Here is a 22528-nt window from a genome sequence, read left to right as displayed (position 1 = left end):
CTTCTAAACATAAATCACTTCTTCATTTCTTCAGAGCCAGATGGAACTTTTTCCTATGGCAACCCTTAAGGGAACAAAAAAATCCCAAACCAAAGAACTTTGTACTCAGGGACAGCAATCAAGACACTTGAGCCAGAAATTGTGGACCACATATATGTATTGCATCCATCTGCACAAAAGCAGAGCATCAGCCACAAAAGGGTCAGACTGCAAACAGGCTTTGCTTTCACTGTTAAAGTGAACTGGAAAACAGAAAAAGTATGGATTACTACTTACCAAGGATAAACCAATAACAGATGGTAAACACCTGCAATGGTCATTGCTTTTCAGCCTTAACAAAAAAAAAAAAAAAAAAAAAAAAAAAAAAAAAAAAAAGAGAGATCTAAAAACAACCAGGAAAGCTTGGAAAAGCCTGAAGAAAGTATCAGTTAAAGAATCTGTGAGTTACATTCAAGGATCTCTAATGATAAGCAAGTGTAGGTCCTGCTCACTAGCCTGACCTCCTCCCAACGAGGGCATGGGGTCCAAAAACAACTGAGTAAAATCAACAGCAAACATTTTGGTGTAGGGAGAGCAGTTTTACTTGATAATCTGAATTGATCTGTTTAGAACATAAGGTCTCCCTCCAAATTATCCAACTGGATGCATTAATGGTCACCAGAAAGCAAGTTGTGATATGGCTGTTCCATGCAGAGAAGAAAATATGGTATTTTAACCATTGTTTGCTCAGCTCCAGTGTCTGAGACAACAACCTCTGAGACACAAAATACCTGTCACCACCACTCTTCACATTGCTGCAGCCATTGGTAAGGAGCAGCACACCTATAAAAAGTCATTTTTATGAGAATACAAAGCATGTTGTTATTGAATTAATCAGTGCAGCTTTAATGCGCAATAATTTCCACCTGAGATACACCTTCAATACAAGCTGATGGCCAAGGGGTATTGGAACTCATGATTGGTTTTTTTCCTTGCAGCTATTCCTCACCATAGCAGTAAACTTGGGGTTATCTCAAGAACACAAAATGCATTTTGAACGGCCCCTCTTTTATCTCACTTTTGAAACAGCATTACACTATTAGTATTTAAAAATTTCCCAGTAAGTATCAAAATTAACTGACATTCAGTAGGAAAACATTGTCTGATCAAAGAGTAAATACTTTCCTCAATATAATGCAGCAACCCTAATAGACAGTTGTTTGCTGAAATGAAAGACCAGTTTTGCCATTTTTTATGGTGGCAGATTGCAGAAGTTAAAACTGAAAAGTATCTGATTTTTTTTCAGGAAGCAATAAAATTCACCAGAGGCATTGTAAATTCCCGTGGCATTTGAGCATTTTCCCAAGGAAATGAAATCTCATTCCAATCTATGCTGTTATTCAGTGAAGTGCTGATTTACCTGTAACATCCTGGAGCAGTGCATTGGCAGGTAAGGCACATCTGAAAGGTCCCAACATCTTGTCCTAAAGGATCACTATGGCTACAGAACTGGTACATATTGCTATTCCTGAAATTGTTGCTCACATATCAGGCTGAACTAATAGAAACACTTAATATACAGAAATCTGATAATAAACCCACAAGGGGGACCCTTTGTCTCAAGAATCACATCTGAAAGACCTTGAACCTTGCTCTCCATCTTTGTATCCAGGTAACAAACTACAAGTATTTGCATAATCCCTGTGATGAGCAACTGGTTATTGATGGTTTCTTTCCTCAGCACGTTGGCTCAGCCCAGGCTAGGACTTCATTTCAGGATAAAGTGCTTCCTTACATAGCCTGCTGTTGCTTAAAATCCCAATTAGATTAAAATACTCTCCCACCCTGAGGATTTCCTCAGTCATTAGTCAGAAATGAGATTCACTTTCTTCCCACCAGAGCACTTATTGCCCCTGCCTGCTCTGGAGGCACTAATTATTGCCAGCAGTAAACAGGCAGCTCATGACTGCTCGCATCCTTAGCCAACTTCTAAAGAGACCATCAGCACATCCCTAAGCAGGCTGTCCTTTGCTCCCTGCCTGGGCAATACTCAGATCCTAATGTGAAGCCATCCCACTGTTTTTTAATAATCTCATATTCCACAAAACATATAACTTGCTAATCATGCAACACAGCACGTTGCTGGCTCTTCTGTGAGATGAAATGAAATGAAATGAAATGATAATCCAATCACTTTCAGTGGTAACAGGTCCTTGGGTGACTGTATCCTGAGCTGCTTCTGCAGGCTATCACATCACTGAGCAAGGCAAAATAGCAACAGCAAAACTCATGTTTTTTCAGGATTCATAGTTTATGTGAAACACAGGCAGACATTTGGATTAAAACACTTTCATCCCAAGCACCAAACTGCCTCAGTTCCACTTTTATTTGCATTTTCTAAGCATGGGTCATCCGAACAGCCTCAGACCAGCAACTGCCCAGGCCATGTGCAAGCACTGCTACCTCTTACCTGAATTCCCACTGGCCTCCTCTCTGCCTTCACACACAGGAATGGTAGTGGTTGGCTTCTATCCAGTGGGATGTTTTTTGTCATAAGGATTATTTTTAATAACTCAGGATCATCTTTTTGGTTACACAGAAACACCTTAACTCTCAGGATACAGTCTGGTAACTTTAATGAGGCTTTGCAATTTACATTCAATGTGTATCAGTACACAAAATATAAGAAATCACATATACATACAAACGTTGCTCTGTTGTTTTACAAGCCAACCAGAGTGAACAACACAAGCTACATTTATTTATTCACACAACAAAATGGAACATTTTCAAGCTTCATTCACCAATCAAATATCTCAGCAATTTACAGACCAACATTATTTTGCAGCTGCTAAAACAACAATCTTCCATAGGGAACAAATAATTTATGTCAACAGATACACTGACATCACATTCTATGAAATGAAAAAGCCACGTTGAGCACTGACTGAATGCTTCCAGATTTCAGCAGAACTCACATGAAGCAATAGTGCAGAACTTATACCAGCATCAAATCTGTCCACCATTTATCAGCCCTATGACTGAGAAAAAAAATCACATACAGAAATTCTTTGGGGTAAATAAAGCCATTTCAGGACAGGGTTATTTAACCCACTTATTTTTCAACCTTTTTAAAACAAAAAGGAAATAGCTTTAAAAAATAATAATAATAAAAAAAGAAATATTTAAACCTTTTGGGTTTTTATTTTCTGACTTACAAACTATTCTCACATACAATATGAATTTGTACTTTGTGAATAGTTTTGGTCCCTCAGACTGTCTTCTTAGTGAATCTGTTTTTAAGTGCTTTGTTCAAATATACCAACACTTCACTAAGGTAGTTATTTGAAGTAGGTAAAAATAACACAGACCTATCTTAAAACAATATCTCTCATTTTTGGCTTCTGAACAGCATACAGTCACAAATACCAAAGCTTCTTTTAGCAGCATTAAAGATGAAGGGCCTTCTGTGTGAAGCTGTCCTGAAAATTTCTGGTACCTTCAAGTTATTGAATGCTCTCAGCTCTTCAGACACAGGCCCTGCAAAAACTGAGCATTCAGTTTGCTCTCACAAACTAAACCCTGCTCCCAAAGCAGTTCCCTGCAGAGGTGCTCATTTGGTCACACACATGTTCACAACACACGTGTGACCTTTTACAAATGAAGCAGAGGTACCACACGGGTATTTCAGTACATGCACCAGGGGAACACTTCCAGAATCATCCTTCAGGGAGGGAGGGAGGGGGAAACTACTGTCTCACAGACTAACCACTGTTTTATGCTTGTTAGTTTCAACAGAATTTGCTGGAAGGACTAAAAGCTCACCAATACACCTCAAAACATAACTATAAGGAAGCAGAGCTCATCTGCTTCTCTGTTCCCAAAGGGAACCTCAGGTTTTGTCAGTGATTTGAAAGGAACACTAACACTGATGCAGAGTTCGCAGCTCTCCCAAAAATTCATGGAACAGTAAATAATTAAAGAGATCAAGTCAATGAACCAAGCACAGTGGGTCATTTAGTAAACTGGGCATAAGCAACATGCCTTTTATATATACAATTGGTAAATTCAATGCCTAGAAGCACAGAAAACCCTTATGGAAAGGATGCTTGACTTTATTCTAGAAAACAGAGACTCTGCAAAGGATTTCAGGGCATCTCTGGTAGAAAAAAATCTACCCCTTTTAAAAATCACCCTGGAGATCATTTCTGCACTTTTAAAAAGCCTGTTAAGGTGAAAGGTTTGGTGGGGAGTGTTATAAGGAGCCCTCTTCACTTTAGAATACATCCCTTCCAAAACTGGCATTGGAATGTTAAATCATCCATATTTTTTCCCTTCCATGTACTAAAGTGAATTAAAACATTCAATTTGGAGTAGCACTATCAAAGTGGTAAGCAACGATAGCAAACCACTCACAATTTAAAACAAATGCCAAACCACTGAGCCTTGGAACTCATTTTTAAGTACTGCCCATGTAGGAGCGTTGCCTCCATCATCTCTTCATAGAATGAGCTAAACTTTATTGTCCCAAGGAGCTGAGAGGCTGGAGGTTTATCTGTTTGGAACTTCCTGGTGACTCTGATATTGCTGCAACCTTCAGGGAATTCTTGATGGAGCTGAGCTCCCACATGTGTAAGTTTATGACGTGCACACCGCAGCACCCACTGGTGATCTTGTAGAGGTTCCTGAGGACAGCCTTGCGGAGCAGGATGTACACCCAGGGGTCCAGGATCTGATTCCACGTGGCCATGCGCAGAGCGAACAGGAGCGTCTCACACGTGTCCTCCGAGCGGCCTTCCCTCATCCCAATTCTGGCCATGGTCACCTGACAAAGGGCAATATTTCAGAATTATGCATCAAAAAACCACACATTTAAACAACTGGAAAATCAAGTATTTTAAAACTGTACATTAAAAAACATAAAAATAGAGCATGTAAATGAGTAAATTGTTTCAACATTGTCTCTAATCTCCACACCTTCAAAGCAGCAGAGCATCCCAAACTGCAACGTAAATACTTTCAGGCATAAAAGATTTATCATCCTAGAAACCCTCTAATGTTTTACTAAGCATATACATGTGCCTCTCCTAAATTACTACTGCTGAACTTTAAGCAGAGGATGGCAACCAGCCAGGGAACACCTTCCAAAACGAGGGATTGATCTGAGCAACAAGTAAAAACTTAATCCAGAATTTGATCTAACAAAGCGTGCCAAGACTGTTCCAGAAATGGATTTTCTCAAGGACAGAATCCACTAGTAGGTCAGCACGTTTCTGTAACAGCCATTTATTTTTCCCCATTTTCCTAATTAAAGGCTGCATAAGGAACACAGTACCTTGACTTCAACAAGAAGATTTGCATTTTTTTACGCTGCAGCAGAACACAATTTATTGACACCAGAGGATTTAGAGGTTTGTAGGAAAATTTAAGCCATGGCGACAAAAGCCACTTGTCAGTGGAGAAACAGAAGGTTTCATTCACCTCTGGAAATGCTACACATGGACAGACCTCTACCAGCAACAACACTACCAGAGCCAATAATTCCACATGGAGGAATTCCAGAGCAGCTCAGCAGGACAGCATCTGGCAGAGGATACCCAAGGGCCACACCAGCCCAGCAAGGTGTGGCTCTGGCCCCCCTGCTCTGCAGGCACACAGCCCCAGGGAAACTCAGGCCACTGGGACTCCTGCCCTGCAGATACCTCCTTTACAGGCTGGCTGCCACTGGGTGTTTGTAACCTGAGTTCCTGTGTGAGGAAAGCCTGATCTGCCAAGCCAGGAATCTGCCAGAAGATGGTAAATTATCTCTCCCTGTTATAATGTTAAAACCACACGAAGACTTTTTTGGTAGAACGATGAAACACTGTAAGGCTTTTTGTTCCAAAGCCTTTAAAGCACTGCAGTTATTTAACTAAGAAACAGGATATTTTACAACTGATGCTCTGAGTACACTAATTTATTGGGCAATGAGAAGTAGGGTCAGGCTGTCCATGTGCAGGTTGGTAGTTTCAAAAAGATGCACTGAAAAGAAACTCAACAGAAAAACTAAGAAATAATGAATGAAGAAAGAAACCTAAAGCTCAACATCCCAGCAAACCTATTTTACTTCTTTTAAAATATTTCTCTGTATTTCCAGACCATACCTATAGCTTGCAAGGCGCTGCATATGAGTATAAGCTTGAAAGGCACAAAGTGAACACATAAAAGGACACTGAACTTGTTTGATGAAGCATTTGATGGAGTGTTTCTGTATGGCTTCTATGGGAGCAGCAAAGGAAGCCCCCAGGAACATTGCTAGGGAAGCTGGTAGGACTGGCAGGAACACAGCTGGGAACTGGTGTGGGGAGGAGGAGGAATGTCTGAGCACCAAGCCAACACAAACACAAGCCAGTTCCCTGAATCTGCTTTTCACCCACAACCACTGGGCACATTCCTCTCTGACATCAGCAGCCCACCCAAACTTGAACAGCTCCTTTGGCTTCACATGGGATGTTTTTCAGGACAGTCCACATTTTATTTATTAGAGGTCCAATACCACAAGGCAAACTCAGACAGAATACTCCTTACTCTGCAAACAGGACTGGGCAGCAAATGACAGCTCAACAGAGCTCACAGACCAACGTCCTTATCCCACTCAGCATGTTTGACTTAATACAGACATACAAGCCACTAATCTGATGTACTTAAAAATTGATTTGTTGTTCCTCTCTCACATTCTCTGAAGTTAATAAATGCCAAATCCAATGCAATTTCATGTCCAGAAAAGAAAGCACTAGATGTTGCTAATAAGGAAAAATAGCTCCATACAGACTTTGTAAAACTTATTTTCTCATGTTACCTAGAACAATTGTGAGAAGTGTTTGCATTTAGAAGTAATTTGCATTTAGAAATAATCACCTCTAAGTGAATCTATTAATTTGCTGTTCAACATAAATGACTTCTGCTTTGATGATGGATTTGCAGGGAGTAAATCAGGACAACAAAGAAAACTGACACATAATCAATGGATTCTGACTTGGAGAAGCTTCATCCAGAACATTTCTGTTGCCTCTTCTGAACATCAGACATACAAAAAAATAATCCATCTAAATTCACACAGAGCAAGTAGAGCTTATGTACACAGACACACATTTAATTAACTCAGCTGTAGGTCCCTGGATTAAAAATAACAAGATAAAATCTAATTATCTACAAATTTTGCTTTATAAGGTTTTCCTAACCATATCACTAACATTATTTGGGAGTACTATGCAGAAAATAAAAAATATTTTCTTTCTTATATCTCTAAAACTAATATAAAAGCTTTTTGAAGTTCTGAGAGGCCAAGATTTCCATACAGAAATGGAATAAGACAGAGAATCTCACTGCAGCCCTGAACACAAGCATTTTTATGTTTAAGCACTTGTGGCAGAGCAGCAGGACATGTTGCCATCACTTTGAGTATGAAGTGGGAGAGATTCTCACTCCTCCAGAGAGACTGCCCTGTTCTGGGGGCTCATCACATCTCAGAAAAATCATGTAAGAAAACTGCAAGCAACTGTGCAAAGAGGACACTTTGTTCTGGAGCCTTCCTAAAATCATCTGCTGATTTCTAGAACAAGACATAAACTTCAGTGGAAGAGGGGTGGAATGGAATGAAGTTAATATAAATTATTATTTCTCTCACATTTTCATAGTCTATTTATTTAAATTTGAATTCTTAAAATACTGTTCCAAAGTCAGTTTGAAACCATAGCTTATAAAAAGGATACTACACTACCAGCTGTTTAATAAAGGATTTCATTGAAGCAAAACACACAGACAGTCTGGATTTTTCTCCCTGGGTGTGAGAAATTCATGCCACTGAAATGGTTCAAGTCATCAGCTCAGAAATTGCCACCAGAACTTGGTGCAGTGCCAAGTGGACTTTTTTCCTTTCCCTGCAGGTCCACCAGGCTGGTATGACAAAGGAATTATGTTCTCTGTAGGCAGCAGCACCCAAGTGGGAAGAGGCAACACTACTGCATCATATCTAATCACCTTTGGTCTCCACAACTGAAGTTAATATTCATGTAGATTCAGCATCATGACTCAAAAAATTAATCCCCAGCTGGTAAATAATACACATAACTCATGGCATTTTGTAACATATTTAGAAAAGTAAGAATCCAAGTAGCACTCTGCTGATTTATACCCTGTTTATATGAAGACAGCTGTGGTATGTCTCCCTGGTTTGCAAAAAAAAAAAAAAAAAAATCACATGATGTAACTATGACAATTCAAACTTTCTTTATAAAAGGTCCTATAAAAGCTTTATAAAAGGTACTATAAAAAACTTCAAACGCAATCTTTTTTAACCAAGGGTACCGGCTTGACAGATATAAAGTAACTCTGACTCATACTAGTCCTTGCTGGTCTAAGAAAGGACCCGAAGATTCAGTGCTCCTAAAAACACAGAAAGAGAAATCAGATTGTGTGAAGGAAAGACTTGACACAATGTGTTAAACTTCTACATGCTTTCTGTCTAATCTTAAACTTCATTAAAACCAAAGCTCACTTTGCAAGATCCAGAAAGTCTGAAAGTCTGATGGAAAATTTTTGTAAACATTTTGAAATTGTTGACTTCTTCAATTCTGCACCTAGCAGACAGCAGACAACATCAGAGAATTACCATTTCCCTTAAGGACAAAGCTCAGGGCAATAAACAAAAAAATAGCTCCAAGGCTTCACACCACTCTCCAAACATAAACAGCACTAATTTAATTTTCCTTCCCATTGGATCTACACGAGAACAACCAATAGGCTCAAAGGCTGTGCTGCTTACTCACATTCCTGCTAGTACTCAAGGACAGCCAGTCAAAACAAGCAGCGACCTCAGAGTTAGTTAAGAAATAAGACAAAAATGAGACTTTGATGCATTTCACCTCACAGGCTCTAAACCCAGGTTCTATCCTTGACTTCAGGAAACTGGATAAAACCCAGACACCAAGAGATTGACATGGAAAGCAGGATAGACAAATATCGGAAATTCTTGTCTTCTGCAGCTCAGCCCTCAGACTCCACATCCCTGTGGGAACCTTGCAGACCCTCTCAAGCCTCTTCCTTTGGATTTCCTTACAAGCCATTCTGAGGATTTCCATTAATGGAAGGAAGTCCATGGATTTTTCAGTATTTGCAGAACACTTCTATTTTGTCACTATTACCTATGTCAAACCCTGAAGTGCAAATCCCCTTCTTCTAAACCACAGAGGTTTCAAGGCAGAACTTTACTGATTATGTCCCAATCCACTGAAACAAAAAATATACACTTACTTTGAATTTCTAGAATTTTTTGAACATTTACTTTTCATTTTACAAAAGCAACTTCAGTCTAACAGGCAAGGGATCTTAGAGGATGACATTTTGTAGCACTCTCTAAACACAGACCTTAAGAAAATAAATTTGCAAAATAATGTGACAAAGAAATAAAAATGCATATATCTTCACATTTTATGTACCCTTTTATATCTCCCAAGCAGAGCTGTTAAAAAAGAAACACTGACAGCAAATTGCCTGTACCATTGCTATATTTGATCTTGCAGTACACAAGCCAAGCATTTGTTGCAACAAAGCTGAGTGTGCTTCGTTTTATTTTTTATGTGATTCTGCAAGTCAGTTTAAAAACAAGAGCTTCCAAGACCAATATGCAGTGCACCACTTCTGCCATCAAAATATTAGTACACACACTGTTCTACTTATGCCACATCATGCTTTTATGTTCTAGATCTGCATGTTTTTCCTCTAACGTTTTTCTTTCCCTTCCTAAAAGGAAAACATTAACTAGATCTTCAACTTTTCTATACCAGATGATCACTTAGCTTAGCAATTAAATTCTAACTGAGCATAGTGATTTTATTTAAAAATGCCAATTTAAAAAGGTATTGTAGACAACAAAATATATGAGCCAGCTTTTCACCTCCTTAGGGCCCAGAGGGTACTTTCAAGAGCATATGTAGTAATTCCTTAGGTACAATTTGGCAGGATCAGCTCTTGAGAAGTAGCAGCAGAATAATGGAGTCTCCTTTTCTCTCATGTATATTCCTGTGATAGAATAATAATGCCACTAAAAATTAAGAGTGGATCCACTGGATCACTAGTTGCTCCCCTTAAAAAGGAACTGCATAAACATTTTGAAGGTATTGTTAAGCTAGAGAGGTGTGAAAAAGGTGTGAAAAGTCGTAAAGTAGAGAGAAAACTGGAAAACACAAAATTTTTCACAAAGCAAATAAAAATATTTTCTCTTATTCCTTCTCGGACACAGCCTAGTCTGTGACCAAGCAATTTCTCACTGAAGTTGACAGGAATGAAATTATGAAGTAAGCCTCATAACCAGAGGGCAGGGGCAGGGCTGTGTGCATGAACTTGCAAACATTAGGTGAATGTGAAGTTTTTATTTTCTGTCAACTTGCTCCTTAGACACTTCCTATTTTGCACCAGTTTTTCAGTACGATAAATTCATGCTGGGCTTGAATAAAGCATTCGAGGTCACCTCTTTGTTTCTCCTAATTAATCCAAATATTTCTATCTTGGATTGACAATCCTCTATCTCCTTTCCTTGTGATCAAAGTACGAAATACTTCAGTTTAACCAGCTAGCAATGTAATTACTCTCACAGCTTAATTGATAACTCGTTTGAAAGGAAAGCATTGTGGGTATGGATAGAAAAGATTCTAGCACTGGAAACAGAAGATGACTCACTTCATAATGAAAAGACATAGCGTCCATACCAAAGTCAAATAAACAACCTGTTTCCTGAGCTACATGCTTTAAAGCTACAAGAAAGCTTGTTTCCACAGCATGAGGAATGTATTCCTGCCTAAGAACAAGGCCTATATCAAAAAACCTCTTGCACAAAAAAAATTATTTTATAGATAGAATTAAAATATTCTTTACCCAGCAATGCCAGAGAAGCTTTACAGGACAATTTTTAGGACCAGAAAACAACAGAGTATGTCTAATATCTAATAAGTATATCTAATATCTAATCTAATGTCTGATGTATAATAAGGACCATACTTAAGTATTTAGGGAAGCAAGGTCTGTAAGTATTTGGGACTTATTTATTCTTCCATTAGTGTCAGTTGGATAAAGCTTCAAACCCTAGAAATTATCTATTACTCCTCTGTTGTCGCTTTGCTTTTCCAGATTTTCACACGCATTTGGAAAAAAAAAATCGTATTTTTAATGCTTAAATAAATATTTGAATTTGTTTAGGAGCAACAGAACCTGTCACACTAATACCCTACAAATATCCCAAGAAAGAATCCCAAATAACACACAATACTGGGGAGGAAGAGAACTGTCTGAATGAAGAAAAAAGTGACAATATACAGGCAGCCTGGGGGAAGAGGAGCTGCAGAGGTCCATACCCATAGAACAGGCTGAAAAAGTTGGAAGAGACCTCTTGGAAGAGTCATCAAGTCCAACCATTACCCCAGCACCACCATGCCTTCCACAAAACCTTTTCCATCTGCCCAGGTACCACATCCACATGCCTTTTGAACACTTCCAGGGATGGTGATTCCAGCACTGCCCAGGCAGCCTATTCCAACGCCTCATCACCCTTCCAATGAAGAGATGTTTTCCTAATTTCTATTTAACCTCTGCTGGTGATCCTGTCCTTGTTGGAGGTGGACTGGAGTCATAGTCACCTAATCACTCAGTGCTATCTGACCTGCAGTGTTTGAAGAAATCTGACTGGAGGCAAAAGAAGACACAATGCATTGCTTTCCTGTCATTCTTTTTAGATCACCTTTGTCAAAGTGACTTATTCTGTGCATCACTCTGAAGGGGTAAGCTAAGCAGTTATGACCAGAAATATCAAGAGTAATGAATTAGCAATATATCTACCAAGTTGAAATATTTAATTTGCAATTACCTTTTTCTTTTATGTTGGCAAATAAATTGCAAGGGCCTATTGTGCTCAACCACCTTTGAGGAGGAGAATGGAAGAGAAAAATCAAGTCTCCATTTAAAAGTGATTTATTTCTCATCACTTCTACAAATGCACACCTCTGGTAAAAGGTGGATTCAATTTTATTTCCAATTCACTAATGAACTGTAAATCCTAAAAGAAACTGCTACCACTTACTCCTTCCTGCTTCTCTTTCTCTCTTTCCATGCAGTGAAGCAGATGGGAATTACAGCTGGTCACATCCTTCCCAGCACAAGAGTCTTTCTCCCCACTCATGTCCTGATGCCAAACACCACGAGGTTACTAGAGAAGATTCACTACATCCTTTCCATCCTACCCCACTCCTGTAAAAAGGTTTGGGAGCCCAAACCTCCTGAGGGGCAGCACACAGGTCCAGGACAGCAGGAGATGGTGCTGTGCCTCCAAAGCATCTCCAGTTCATTCATCTGCACTGTTCATCTATGTCACCTCATCCAATTTAAAAATGAATCCCAAAGAGTCATGACTGCTAAAACTTCAGTGTCAGCCCTGGTGTTACCCCTCTCTGCAGTGCTGCTTCCAAAAGCACACCCACAGAAGCTGGGCTGGGTTCTGCACTGTGGGAACACAGGGAACCTCCATCCTCAGGGAGCCTCAACCCAAACTGCAACTCAGCAATTCCTCTCAGACATGCACCAGTTCTACAGCACTAGAGACACAAGTAACTTGTGCTAGAAAGCACCGTGCCACACTTCAGATTGTGAATTAACACATTAATAATTATGATAATTAATATTCTCTTCCAGAAGACATAAATGTGTATTACACCCTGATGTCTGTCATTAAAACTGGAGAGGATGAAGGACCTGCTGGAGTTTTTCCATGAGAGTGTATTACTCCCTGAGATTTTTCAGCAACAACTTTACCATTTAAAGTGTTTAGATAGTCAGGAAAGACAGCTTTCCTAAAATAACCATCCAAAAATGGTTATGCCATGTATGACATTTTCCAAAGATGGTTATGCAGTGTATGACATTTTCGAGTAAGAAATGCCTGAATAAGTGTAATAACTAGGAAACAGGAAGAATTCTCTTATCTCAAACAATGGAATGAATGTCAAACTGACTTACTTTTTAATATCAAACACAGAATCTAAAAACTTAACCAAGTGAAATAAGCAAGGAAAGGTTATGAATGGCAAATTTATTTTGGTAAAGTTTTCAGAATTTGATTTCTTGAGATGGCAATTTCAAAATTTAAAAAAAAATAAAACCAATCCACATTTTCTGTGAAAGTCACTGATATCTATTTGAAACAAAATATTGTGTTTCATAGTTTAATTCTGTATATAACATCTAAATTTAAAAATCCAGAAGCAAATAATTATGAGAGAAAACCAGAAGCACATTATTCTGAAAATGCCATTTTCTCACATGACTGGAAACCTGCCTTCCCTACTTTTCTCTTCAAAACAAACAATCTTATTGTATTCTGATGGCACTGCATTAACAGAAAAGCCTTTACGCAAATTTTTCCAAACAGCACAAGTAAACATAGATAACAAAAACTCTATTTATGCTTCCCCAGAAGCCTCTGGTAAAGGGCAATATGTCAATCTCAGCCCTCCTTCCTTCCCTGGGTCCTACCATTACTGCCATTTCTTCTCCACACTTTCCTGCTGAGAGTATCTCAGCTCCCTGACTTCTGTGAGGGCGAGGTAAACACTTGAATTACAAATATAGCCACAATTACTATAGACTTTCTAAGCACTCTGTGATCAACTACACCCTGGCCCATGCTTATAAACATTTTTGTTAAAATGATTCATGTTTCTCAGAAAGGAGAAGGCCTGTAAGATCTCTGTGTACTGTAAAAAGATGACAATAGTGACAAAAGGAAGAGACCAATTCTGAACACCAAAATAGTACTTTTAAAATTCAGTATCATTTTAGGTAGGTGTAGTCGAAAATTAATGTCATTCCAGTTCCCATGTAACCTGGTGGAATTAGGCAGCTGTGCCACTTAAGAATACAAAATTAAAGAGAGCTCTCTACAACCAATACTACGAACATCTAATCCAAAGGTTTCATAAAAACCCATCTGAACAGGTGGATTGGACTTTTAAATGTATTAAACTTTACTCTCTCCGCCCACACATACAAATTCTTTCCAGGAGTATTTTCTTGGGGACAAAAACAGCACACTCAAATTGTCTGAGCTGCTGAATAAACCTGATTCCATGGGAAACTAAGCTGGAAAGAAACTTCTGTCTTGAGACTAACAAAAACTTCAATCAAAATGAGTGTTCTCTTTCCTCTTAACCTGTAAAATGAATTATGCATTTCAAATTACCATTTGGGACAAAATATTAGCAAAGACAATAATCTTTCAGCAATTTAACCTTGAGTCATCAGACACTAGGAGAAACTTGAGGAAGAAAAGTAAATGAATTTGCACAGAGGTAATGATCAATTGAGAAACTCAGCAAGCAATCAAAGAACCATGAGAAGAGTGGGAGCCCTTATCTCTAATTTGGCTCAAAAATACAATCAAACTATAAAATTATTTTTTTGGAGGAACTTACAAAGCATTTTTGCACCACAGCTGCCAAAGGCATCCCAAGGGAGGCACAAACCTGCCACCAGCTGGCTGCCTCCACGGATAACTACCTACAGTCAGCAACAACTCTCCCTGTATCAATGCTGTGGGCTGGAGGTAAAGAGGTGTATCCAGCCGGCCTGCTGCTGGCAAAAAGCTTTTTTGCCTTTCCCCATGACAGTGGTTCATTTATTAAAGCCATTGTGACAGCAGTGGGCTCCCAACATGGGCTTGCACCAGCCTCAGAGATGGACTGACAGTGCCCAGGAGTTCTCTCTCCCACGGGAGAACTGCCCTACCCCAGGTAGGTGAGAGGTGTTCCCACACCCCACATAAACCTCTTCTGCTGGCAAGGCATCCTGGCTTTGTGCAGTGTCAGCAGACAAACCTTCCAGCAAGAACTCAATGACAAAAGCCAGCACAAGCATAGTAATTATCACTGATTATCTTCTTCAAAATCTGAGCCCTGAAAAGGACAGGTAAGTGCTGTTTTCCCCTCTGAAAGCCTTGAAACAGCATTGAGAGCTGCATGGTTAGCTGAACATATTTAAGAGTATCTCCTTCTTCACTCTTCAGAAACACACCTGTGGAAATTGAGAGCTTTTTCAAAAGAAAAGATCACTCTCCCTGTTGACAGTGCCTGTGCAGGCACAACAAGCTCACAGTGGCTGCAGCTTTGACTAACAGTAGGGCAATAACACACTTCTGCAGAGCCCCACATGAGAACTGAGTCCTCACATGGACCTGCACCTTGGGACATCTCCCTGCTTCTCCTCAGCTGCACTTTCTGATTCTGAGAAACCACCAGTTGCAAGAGCACAAGGGATAAATTTTTTAGTAACTCTTAAGCTGTAGGGACAATACAACCAGCAATGAAGGCATACAAACAGCATAAATAAAGCAACAAGCTCATGTGTATGATGCCCATTGCACATATAAGGCAGTGCAACAGAAATTAAACTGCCACCTTAATAAAGAAGCCAGAAAACAAGAGTGGAGGGAGAGACTTCAAGAGTAACACAGTATGAACGCCTGACAAAGTGTATACAAGGCTACACATGCAAAAACACTCAAGATGTAGAGGATTGCCTTGTACATCCAACTACCTCATACTGGACACAAGGACATGGCCCAGAAGTCACTTAGTGTAAAACCTGCAACAAACTGACCTCCTTCAGTAGATTCCAGCCCTGAGCCTGGCTCTGCCCCCAAAACAGCTGGTGGAGCAGCCAGGCTGGGATGGGGTAAAGGCATTCCAGTGAAAGCCTCCCTGTCAGCACATCAGCTTCTCAGCAGCTCCAGAGCACACTGTCTGACAGGACCACTCAGAGCAGCACCTGCAGCCTCTGAGCTGGAGTGATTCAGTAAATCACAAGCTGATTCCGTAAATCACAGCCCTAGGTGCACAAAAAGCAGTCACCAAGCCCCACTGCATGAGGACAAGAAAAAGAGTGAGTTCAGGGAGACACAAACTGGAAAGAGAAGAGATTACATGGGAAGGGGCTGATAAAAATTAATCCAAGCAGTAAAAAAAGCAACTGAATAGCAGTTGATTTATTCATATGAAATAAACAGAGTTCTTTCCAATAAAAACAGGAATGGCTATTTCCAGCAGTAGAGGGGAGGTAAAACTGGAATGAAATTAATCAGTTAACTGCATGGAAAAAGATCTTAACAGGAATAACTTGAATGTAAAAGTATTTTTCTCAGGCTGTGTTTCACACATGAAAAAGATTAGAAATTTCTTCGTATCATAATTTGTTCCTGTAAAAAAGCTCACTCTGAAATAAATCTCTCCTGTCCATAGTTACAGACAGTTCTCTTTGTTTCTCCAAAAAAACAAATTTTATAATATGTTTATCCCTTGAGCCCCACAGAATACGACATAGGGATGTCAGAGTTTGCTCATACAAGCACGGCTCCAAACCAAGCTGTTTCATGACACGCCAGACCTCAAGTGACAGCCAAAAAACAGCTTTATATAACAATGTATTTCATCAGAGGTGCTTGTCACCAAATGCTCCTGCCCAGCTACTTGCTTTGGGAATCCAACCCCTAGGGACCAAATTCATCCAGCAAAATTGGCATGCCCTTAGCAAAGGGCAAAGGCTCTCACTAGGATGAAGAAAGCTGAGAAGCTGAAGTTAGTATCTTCAGAACATATTTACCTGGAATTACCCATCACAAAGCAAAATTATTTGGACTGTCAGGACAAATGTGCCTCTGCAGAGCACTGATTACATATATTGTTATAAAACTCATTAATTTCCCTTTTTTGGGTCTTTTTTTTTGTGAATTTTCTCCGGCTCTCAACTCCTCAAAAGGCATTAGTGTTCCCCCATAAGGGAAGAAGCAGGCAGCACCTCTCATTCTCATCCTTCATTAAGGGAAGATTCTCTCACAGTGGCAGAAAACATGGAAAAGTTGCTTATTTTTGAAAAAACAGATGAAATGGAGCTTTGGGAAAGAAATCCAAAGGGAAAAAAAAATCCGAAGGAGGTCCCTGTCCAAGAGGCATGGGGAGAGTTCTACACTGCCATGCCATGGGCTCTGCTTTTGAAAAACACTCCATCCATATCTTCAGGAATCTTAAGACAGATGTGGTGATTGATTACAATACTATGTATTATTATTTATAATATTAAGTGTTAGCTATAAATACATTTACACACATACATAAATAGGCTTCGAAACAACTTCACTATCCCTGAGCAGATGCAGAAGTGAAGTTCAGCTCCACACCAGACACCATAAAGGACAATCCAGGGTCTTGTGACTCTAATGACATCTGAAAATTATTTTACCACAGGACAGTGACAATGTCTGAATATTAACTCCACTTAAAAAAAAAATTAATTTAAAATCTAATAGTGAAGTAAATCTGCAGTTGGATTACAGTATTGGACAGACTAGATAATGGTAGCCCTACACATATGTCAATGGACATAGCAGACTAGACTGAAAACAGAAGGGAAATAAATAAATTAACCACCCCCTACACCAAATGAATCCAAACTCTTGTATCTGCAAACCATTTGTGGTATAAAGCGCATTGCCTTCCTCCACTTTCTCTTCCAGAAGTTTGTTTGGTTTCTAGTAACTTTGGTTTACTTTGAGGCAATTGACTCTCATGAAACATTTTGTCCTTTATACTCTGTGGGACAGAAAACATAGGTAGAATTCACAATTCAAACACTAGACTTCAAATTCTGACTTTTAGATTGACCTTGGAGAAAAAACATTAAAGAAGCAAATGACCACAGAACAAGCATGTATTTATGTCCTTTTCCAGAGAATTTCACCTATGATCACCTACTCATATTTATGTCAAGAATACTTATTTTAGTATATGCTGATTATATTATAGAATGTAAAAACCACTCTTTTCACAAATTAAAAGCCCTGGGACCTTTCAGATGTATCAGACAAGAAGGTTTGAATCAGCAGTTAACCACAAAGCATGCAACTCAATAAACCCTGGATCACTTCAATGTAGCACATGAGCAGTATGCTCCAGACAAAACTTTATTCTACTGCAGGCCAAAAAACTTACTAAATTAACACCACACTTGTAATTCTGTTCGTATTCGGTTGCTATCAAAACAAGTAATGGGTAAATAAATCAGCAAATTAACTCCTATAAACTCTAAGATCCTAACCCACAAAGGACCCTGTCCCATTGCATTTCCCAGGGAAACTCTCTGGCTAAAACACTGACTGTTCACTTCCTTGAAACTTTGTTCCACGAATCTAATCCCACATTACATCTACTTTTTTTGATTTTTAAACCCTTCCTTTCTAACCTAAATTTGTCCACATTGCAGAACTATTTTCCATAATGCCAGGCTGATTTTGGGGTGAGTTTGGCTCATCTTATTTCAAAAGAAATCCAGAGGCAAAGCATCACAAAGCACCAGCAGATTTGCCACCCAATGAATCAGAATTCCTTGTAAACTAACCCCCCTCTGCAACCCAGTCCCGAAAAATACCAAGACCAAAATTAAGCAAGAACTTGTTCACTGGACTGCACCATAAACTGATGCAAACACCAATGCCAAAAAGGGTCTGAAAAAAAAATCCTGCTAGATCAATAATTCATGTTCAACAACCGCTTAGATGAAGTCAAATATTTTAACAAAAGTAGTGATTTCATTAGATTGCCACAATTTCTAAAACTATAATTTTATATACATTTAATATATATCATAATTAAAACTGAATGGCATAACAAAATCAACCATAGTAGTTGCGATTTAGTGTTCCTTAATTTGTTGAATAAATGAAGTGACTCTTTTGAACTAAAAAAGTTTATAGCTCTTCTGACACCCAAGGGTTTTGCAAAACCAAATTAATCCCTGCTTTTAAGAACAATTAATTTAAATGGAAATAAATGTCACCAGAGGATAATAATGCTGCTTTTTCATGGAAAGTAAAGTCATCGTACGAGATCCTTTTTTTGAAAACCATTCTATGGCTTGCCCCAAACTTCAGATGGTGTCTGAAATAACTGTAAAGAAGTTCCCTACAAAACTTGCTCTGCTGTTCTGACAACTTTGTTTATGCTCCCACACACTACAGCCACGACACTGACGAAAGCCAACATAAATTTAAGCTATGCTGCAGCGCAAGACTAGAAAAATTCTCCATGATTTGAACAAAATTGAAAGAGTTTTTGTGCATTTCAGCGATTGCAGACATTCATACTATAGTTCACCTCGAAGCCAGCGACACTGGATTAATTAAATGCTGCCTGCCAGATACCAAACTGCTGCAGCCAGGCTAGTGCCAGTATCTAATTTTTAACTAACTCAGGTAACTTCAGACTCCACCACAGGCAGGGAGCAGATGAAATATAACCAGATCTGATCCAAATCTCAGACTTAAATGTTAGTCTTTGTTAGCTCAAACCAAAATTGCTCATTTATGTCACTGAAAAACTACAGGACCCTGCTTCTAGGGAAGAAATTAAGATTCCATGTTACTTGTGCTTTAAACCCTCTAACTCTAGCAAAAAACCTAAATTCCTTCAGACAAGGATAATGCCATGATAGAGCTGGAGCTGTCAAATTCTTCCCCATATCACAATCTCCTTTGACCCTGCTCACCGACAGAGCAGGCACTACCAGCAGTGTAGTCACAGCAGAGACAGTCCCACAGCAGCTCTGCTGCTCATCTGCCCACATTACAAACCCAGCCTGCTTAGGTCTAAACCAAATGTTGACTTCAACCCACTGCTAACCACTGTTTTTCAATACGACCCTAAAGCTAAGCGAGGATTTTTAGGTTCTTAACTGTTACCTGCCCTAACAAAGCTCACAAGTAGCAGTAAACTGTTGAAATAACAGCAAATGGACTGCCATAAATAAAAAATTATTTACACTGTACAGAGTGAAAAGACTTCCCAATCCTAGTTTTCACTGAATTTTTGGAAGAGCTGAATATTTGTTCTGAGTTATTCTAGCTGTGATTCTTCTACCACTGTCTGCTCCACAGCCCTGGAAATGCAGTCCTCAGAATCACTACATATTTAGCTTAGTGCATTATTGATCAGAAGTGGAGAATAACTACCAGTTTTTTATAGATGCATAGGTACATACATTATGGGCAATATGCTATAAAACTTATTTCACTGAGTGGGTGGAGCTGTTATCACAACTTAAGTGCTTTAAAACCTGGAGACAAAAAAGTATAACTTTTATACAGTGATGTGCATTAAACATTGGCAAATACATTATGCTCTTACCAGGAATGGGCTCCAGCAAATGCAAGAAACACACATTATAGCCAAGAGCTGAATGATCATTTCAAAATGATGAGATCTGCCTTGTCTTTGTTGACTTTTAAATTTGACTCTTAAGAGGGTAATTCCTGTGACAGCATTGCACAGGAATGAAATAGCAAGGGCCAGGAACCCAAGGCAAGAAAAAAGTAAGAGATAAAATCTGTCTTCCCAGTCCTCAACATGTTCTGTTTTATAGAAGCACCAGGTCCTCGATGCTTGAATTTGGTAGGCTCTAAACCTAAGAATAGGCAGCAAAGCTATAAGAACAGCAAACAGACATACCATAGTCAACATCATTTTCACATGTCTAGAAGTCATTTTTGTAGAGTGAAATATTGGCTTAGTGACTCCAATGCACCGTTCAACAGCCATCACACTGCCCAGGAAGAGTGGGCACAAACCAAAGAAAACCATGCAGATGCCAAAAACACTGCACAGAATGTTGGACTGGTTAAAGCGAATCCAGTCTTTATCTGATGCATACACAAACACTGCGATGGCTCCATTGATGAGGTGACCAAAGAGATCTGTGACAACCAAACCACTGGCAAGAAGCAAAAAGGAGGCTTTTGATTTCTGTCTGAATCTCTGGTATGCCTTCATGAGAATTACTATTGCAAGGCTGTTGGACAAAATTCCCACCGTCATGAAGATTATTGAGAAGAAAACTGAAATCTTTTTCTCCGTGTGGCATGTTGTGTTTTTCAAGACTCCAAATCCAGCCAGCCCTGGTGATTTTGAACTGTTCATGGTTAGGAAAGGAGATGCAGTCCTCAAAGCATTTCAGCAGTCTTGCAATCAAAAGGCATCTGCAATTATAAAAACAAATATACACAATGCTGTAAAAGGCACAGCACGGTTCAAATGGCACTTGAAGCAGAAATTCCATAATATTAGTCTGCGGTACAAATCTAATTTTCCACTTTTCTGAGTGATGTGATATGGCATCACATTTTAAGTTCATCACTCACAGGGTAAAACAATTATCTGCATGCATTACACAATGCAAATATAGCTTACAGGAAATGTAGAGTTTCTGCATGCATAATACATACAAAATAATGTACACAATATATCATGCTTATGTACATACAGTAAGACAAACAATATAAACAATTCTGTTGGTTAAACTAAGCTGAACAAATGTTTTTGCAACAAACTCCAAGAATGACAGTACTTAACCCGCCCAGCCACAGTCAAAAGTGAAATACTGAAACTGGAGCATTTTGAGATCATAATCACACTCCATTTTTAAACATTTATTCTCAAAACAAGGTCTTAGCACCTCTAAACAATTCTACTCCCACAAATTCATGATTCAAAGCTTTAACCTAACCAGGACCGAAACCTTGAAGTTCCCAGGGCCCTCGCTGAAGCACAAACTTGGTTTTTAGACGCACCGTAATTCAGAAACCAATTCTGCAAGTTACTTTACACTTTATCTCCCATCTCTACTCCAAGGACATTCCTAATACCAAAACCTTCCCAGGCAAGGATGGGGAAAAAAAAAAAAAAAGTAGGGAGAAAAAAAAAAGAAAAAAATAGCAGGCGTTAACAGCCCCTATTACAAACTGCCGCTGAAGCCCCTCGGCTCCAGAGCTACACCGGGAACGGGGCACGCCGGACCGAGGCAACTGTGCCGCTCGGGAGCGCTCAGCGGAGCGCGGCCGGCGAACTCCTCCGACGGAGGCGCACCGCAGCCGCACCGCGCGGCTCCCTGCGCTCCGCGGGCACGCACCGGAGGCACAGACCGGCGGGCACACACCGGGGGCACGCACGGCGGCAGCCCCGGTGCCGGAGCAGCGGCGCTCCCGCCCCCCGCCCCGTTCTCCCTTAAGTGCTGCCACCACCGGGGGCGGAGCGAGCCCGGCTCGCCGGGCACAAGTGCCACCGTGCCTGCTGGCCCGGGCCATCCCCGCCGCTCCTTCCCTACCCCGGTCTCGGTGTCCGTCCCGGCCCCGCCGCCGCTCACGTTCGCTTCGCCCCGCGGGGCCGGAGAGAAGCGCAGCGCGGAGCTCCGCCGGCCGCCACCGCTGCCGAGCCCCCCTCCCGCCGGCGCCGCCCGCGCCCGCCCTCCCTCCGCCTTTCCACCCGGCCTCCCGTCCGCCCTCCCCGCCCGCCGCCCCCGGGACGCGCTCCGGCTCCGGCTCCGGCTCCGGTCCGTCCCGGGGCCGCGGCGCTGTCCTCCTGTCCCCGCCGGGCTGCGGTTCCGATGCCCCGGGGTGCGGCACACGCACCTCGCTCCGCCGTCCCGAGAG

General features: G+C 40.4%; 1 protein-coding gene across 3 annotated transcripts; it reads right to left on the bottom strand.

The window, feature by feature from the left end:
• Positions 1-2598: 2598 nt before the first annotated feature.
• PTGFR (prostaglandin F receptor) lies at positions 2599-22313 on the bottom strand. 3 transcript variants are annotated; one of them, XM_009088597.4, is made up of 3 exons: positions 22204-22313; positions 20232-21079; positions 2599-4804 (listed from the first exon to the last, which is right to left on the bottom strand). In XM_009088597.4, the coding sequence occupies exons 2-3, from the start codon at positions 21018-21020 to the stop codon at positions 4499-4501; spliced, it is 1095 nt and encodes a 364-aa protein (XP_009086845.1). In that variant the 5' UTR covers positions 21021-21079; positions 22204-22313; the 3' UTR covers positions 2599-4498. The 3 variants fall into 3 exon arrangements, with proteins under 3 accessions (XP_009086845.1, XP_018767857.1, XP_018767856.1); XM_018912312.3 differs by having other exon boundaries at positions 20553-21079; XM_018912311.3 differs by lacking the exon at positions 22204-22313 and adding an exon at positions 21671-21963.
• Positions 22314-22528: the final 215 nt, after the last annotated feature.

The sequence above is a fragment of the Serinus canaria genome, chromosome 8 (genome assembly GCF_022539315.1).
Source record: "Serinus canaria isolate serCan28SL12 chromosome 8, serCan2020, whole genome shotgun sequence".
Classification (NCBI taxonomy): domain Eukaryota; kingdom Metazoa; phylum Chordata; class Aves; order Passeriformes; family Fringillidae; genus Serinus; species Serinus canaria.
The sequence above is the reverse complement of the archived record's forward strand: the minus strand, read 5'-3'. Positions and strand labels throughout refer to the sequence as shown.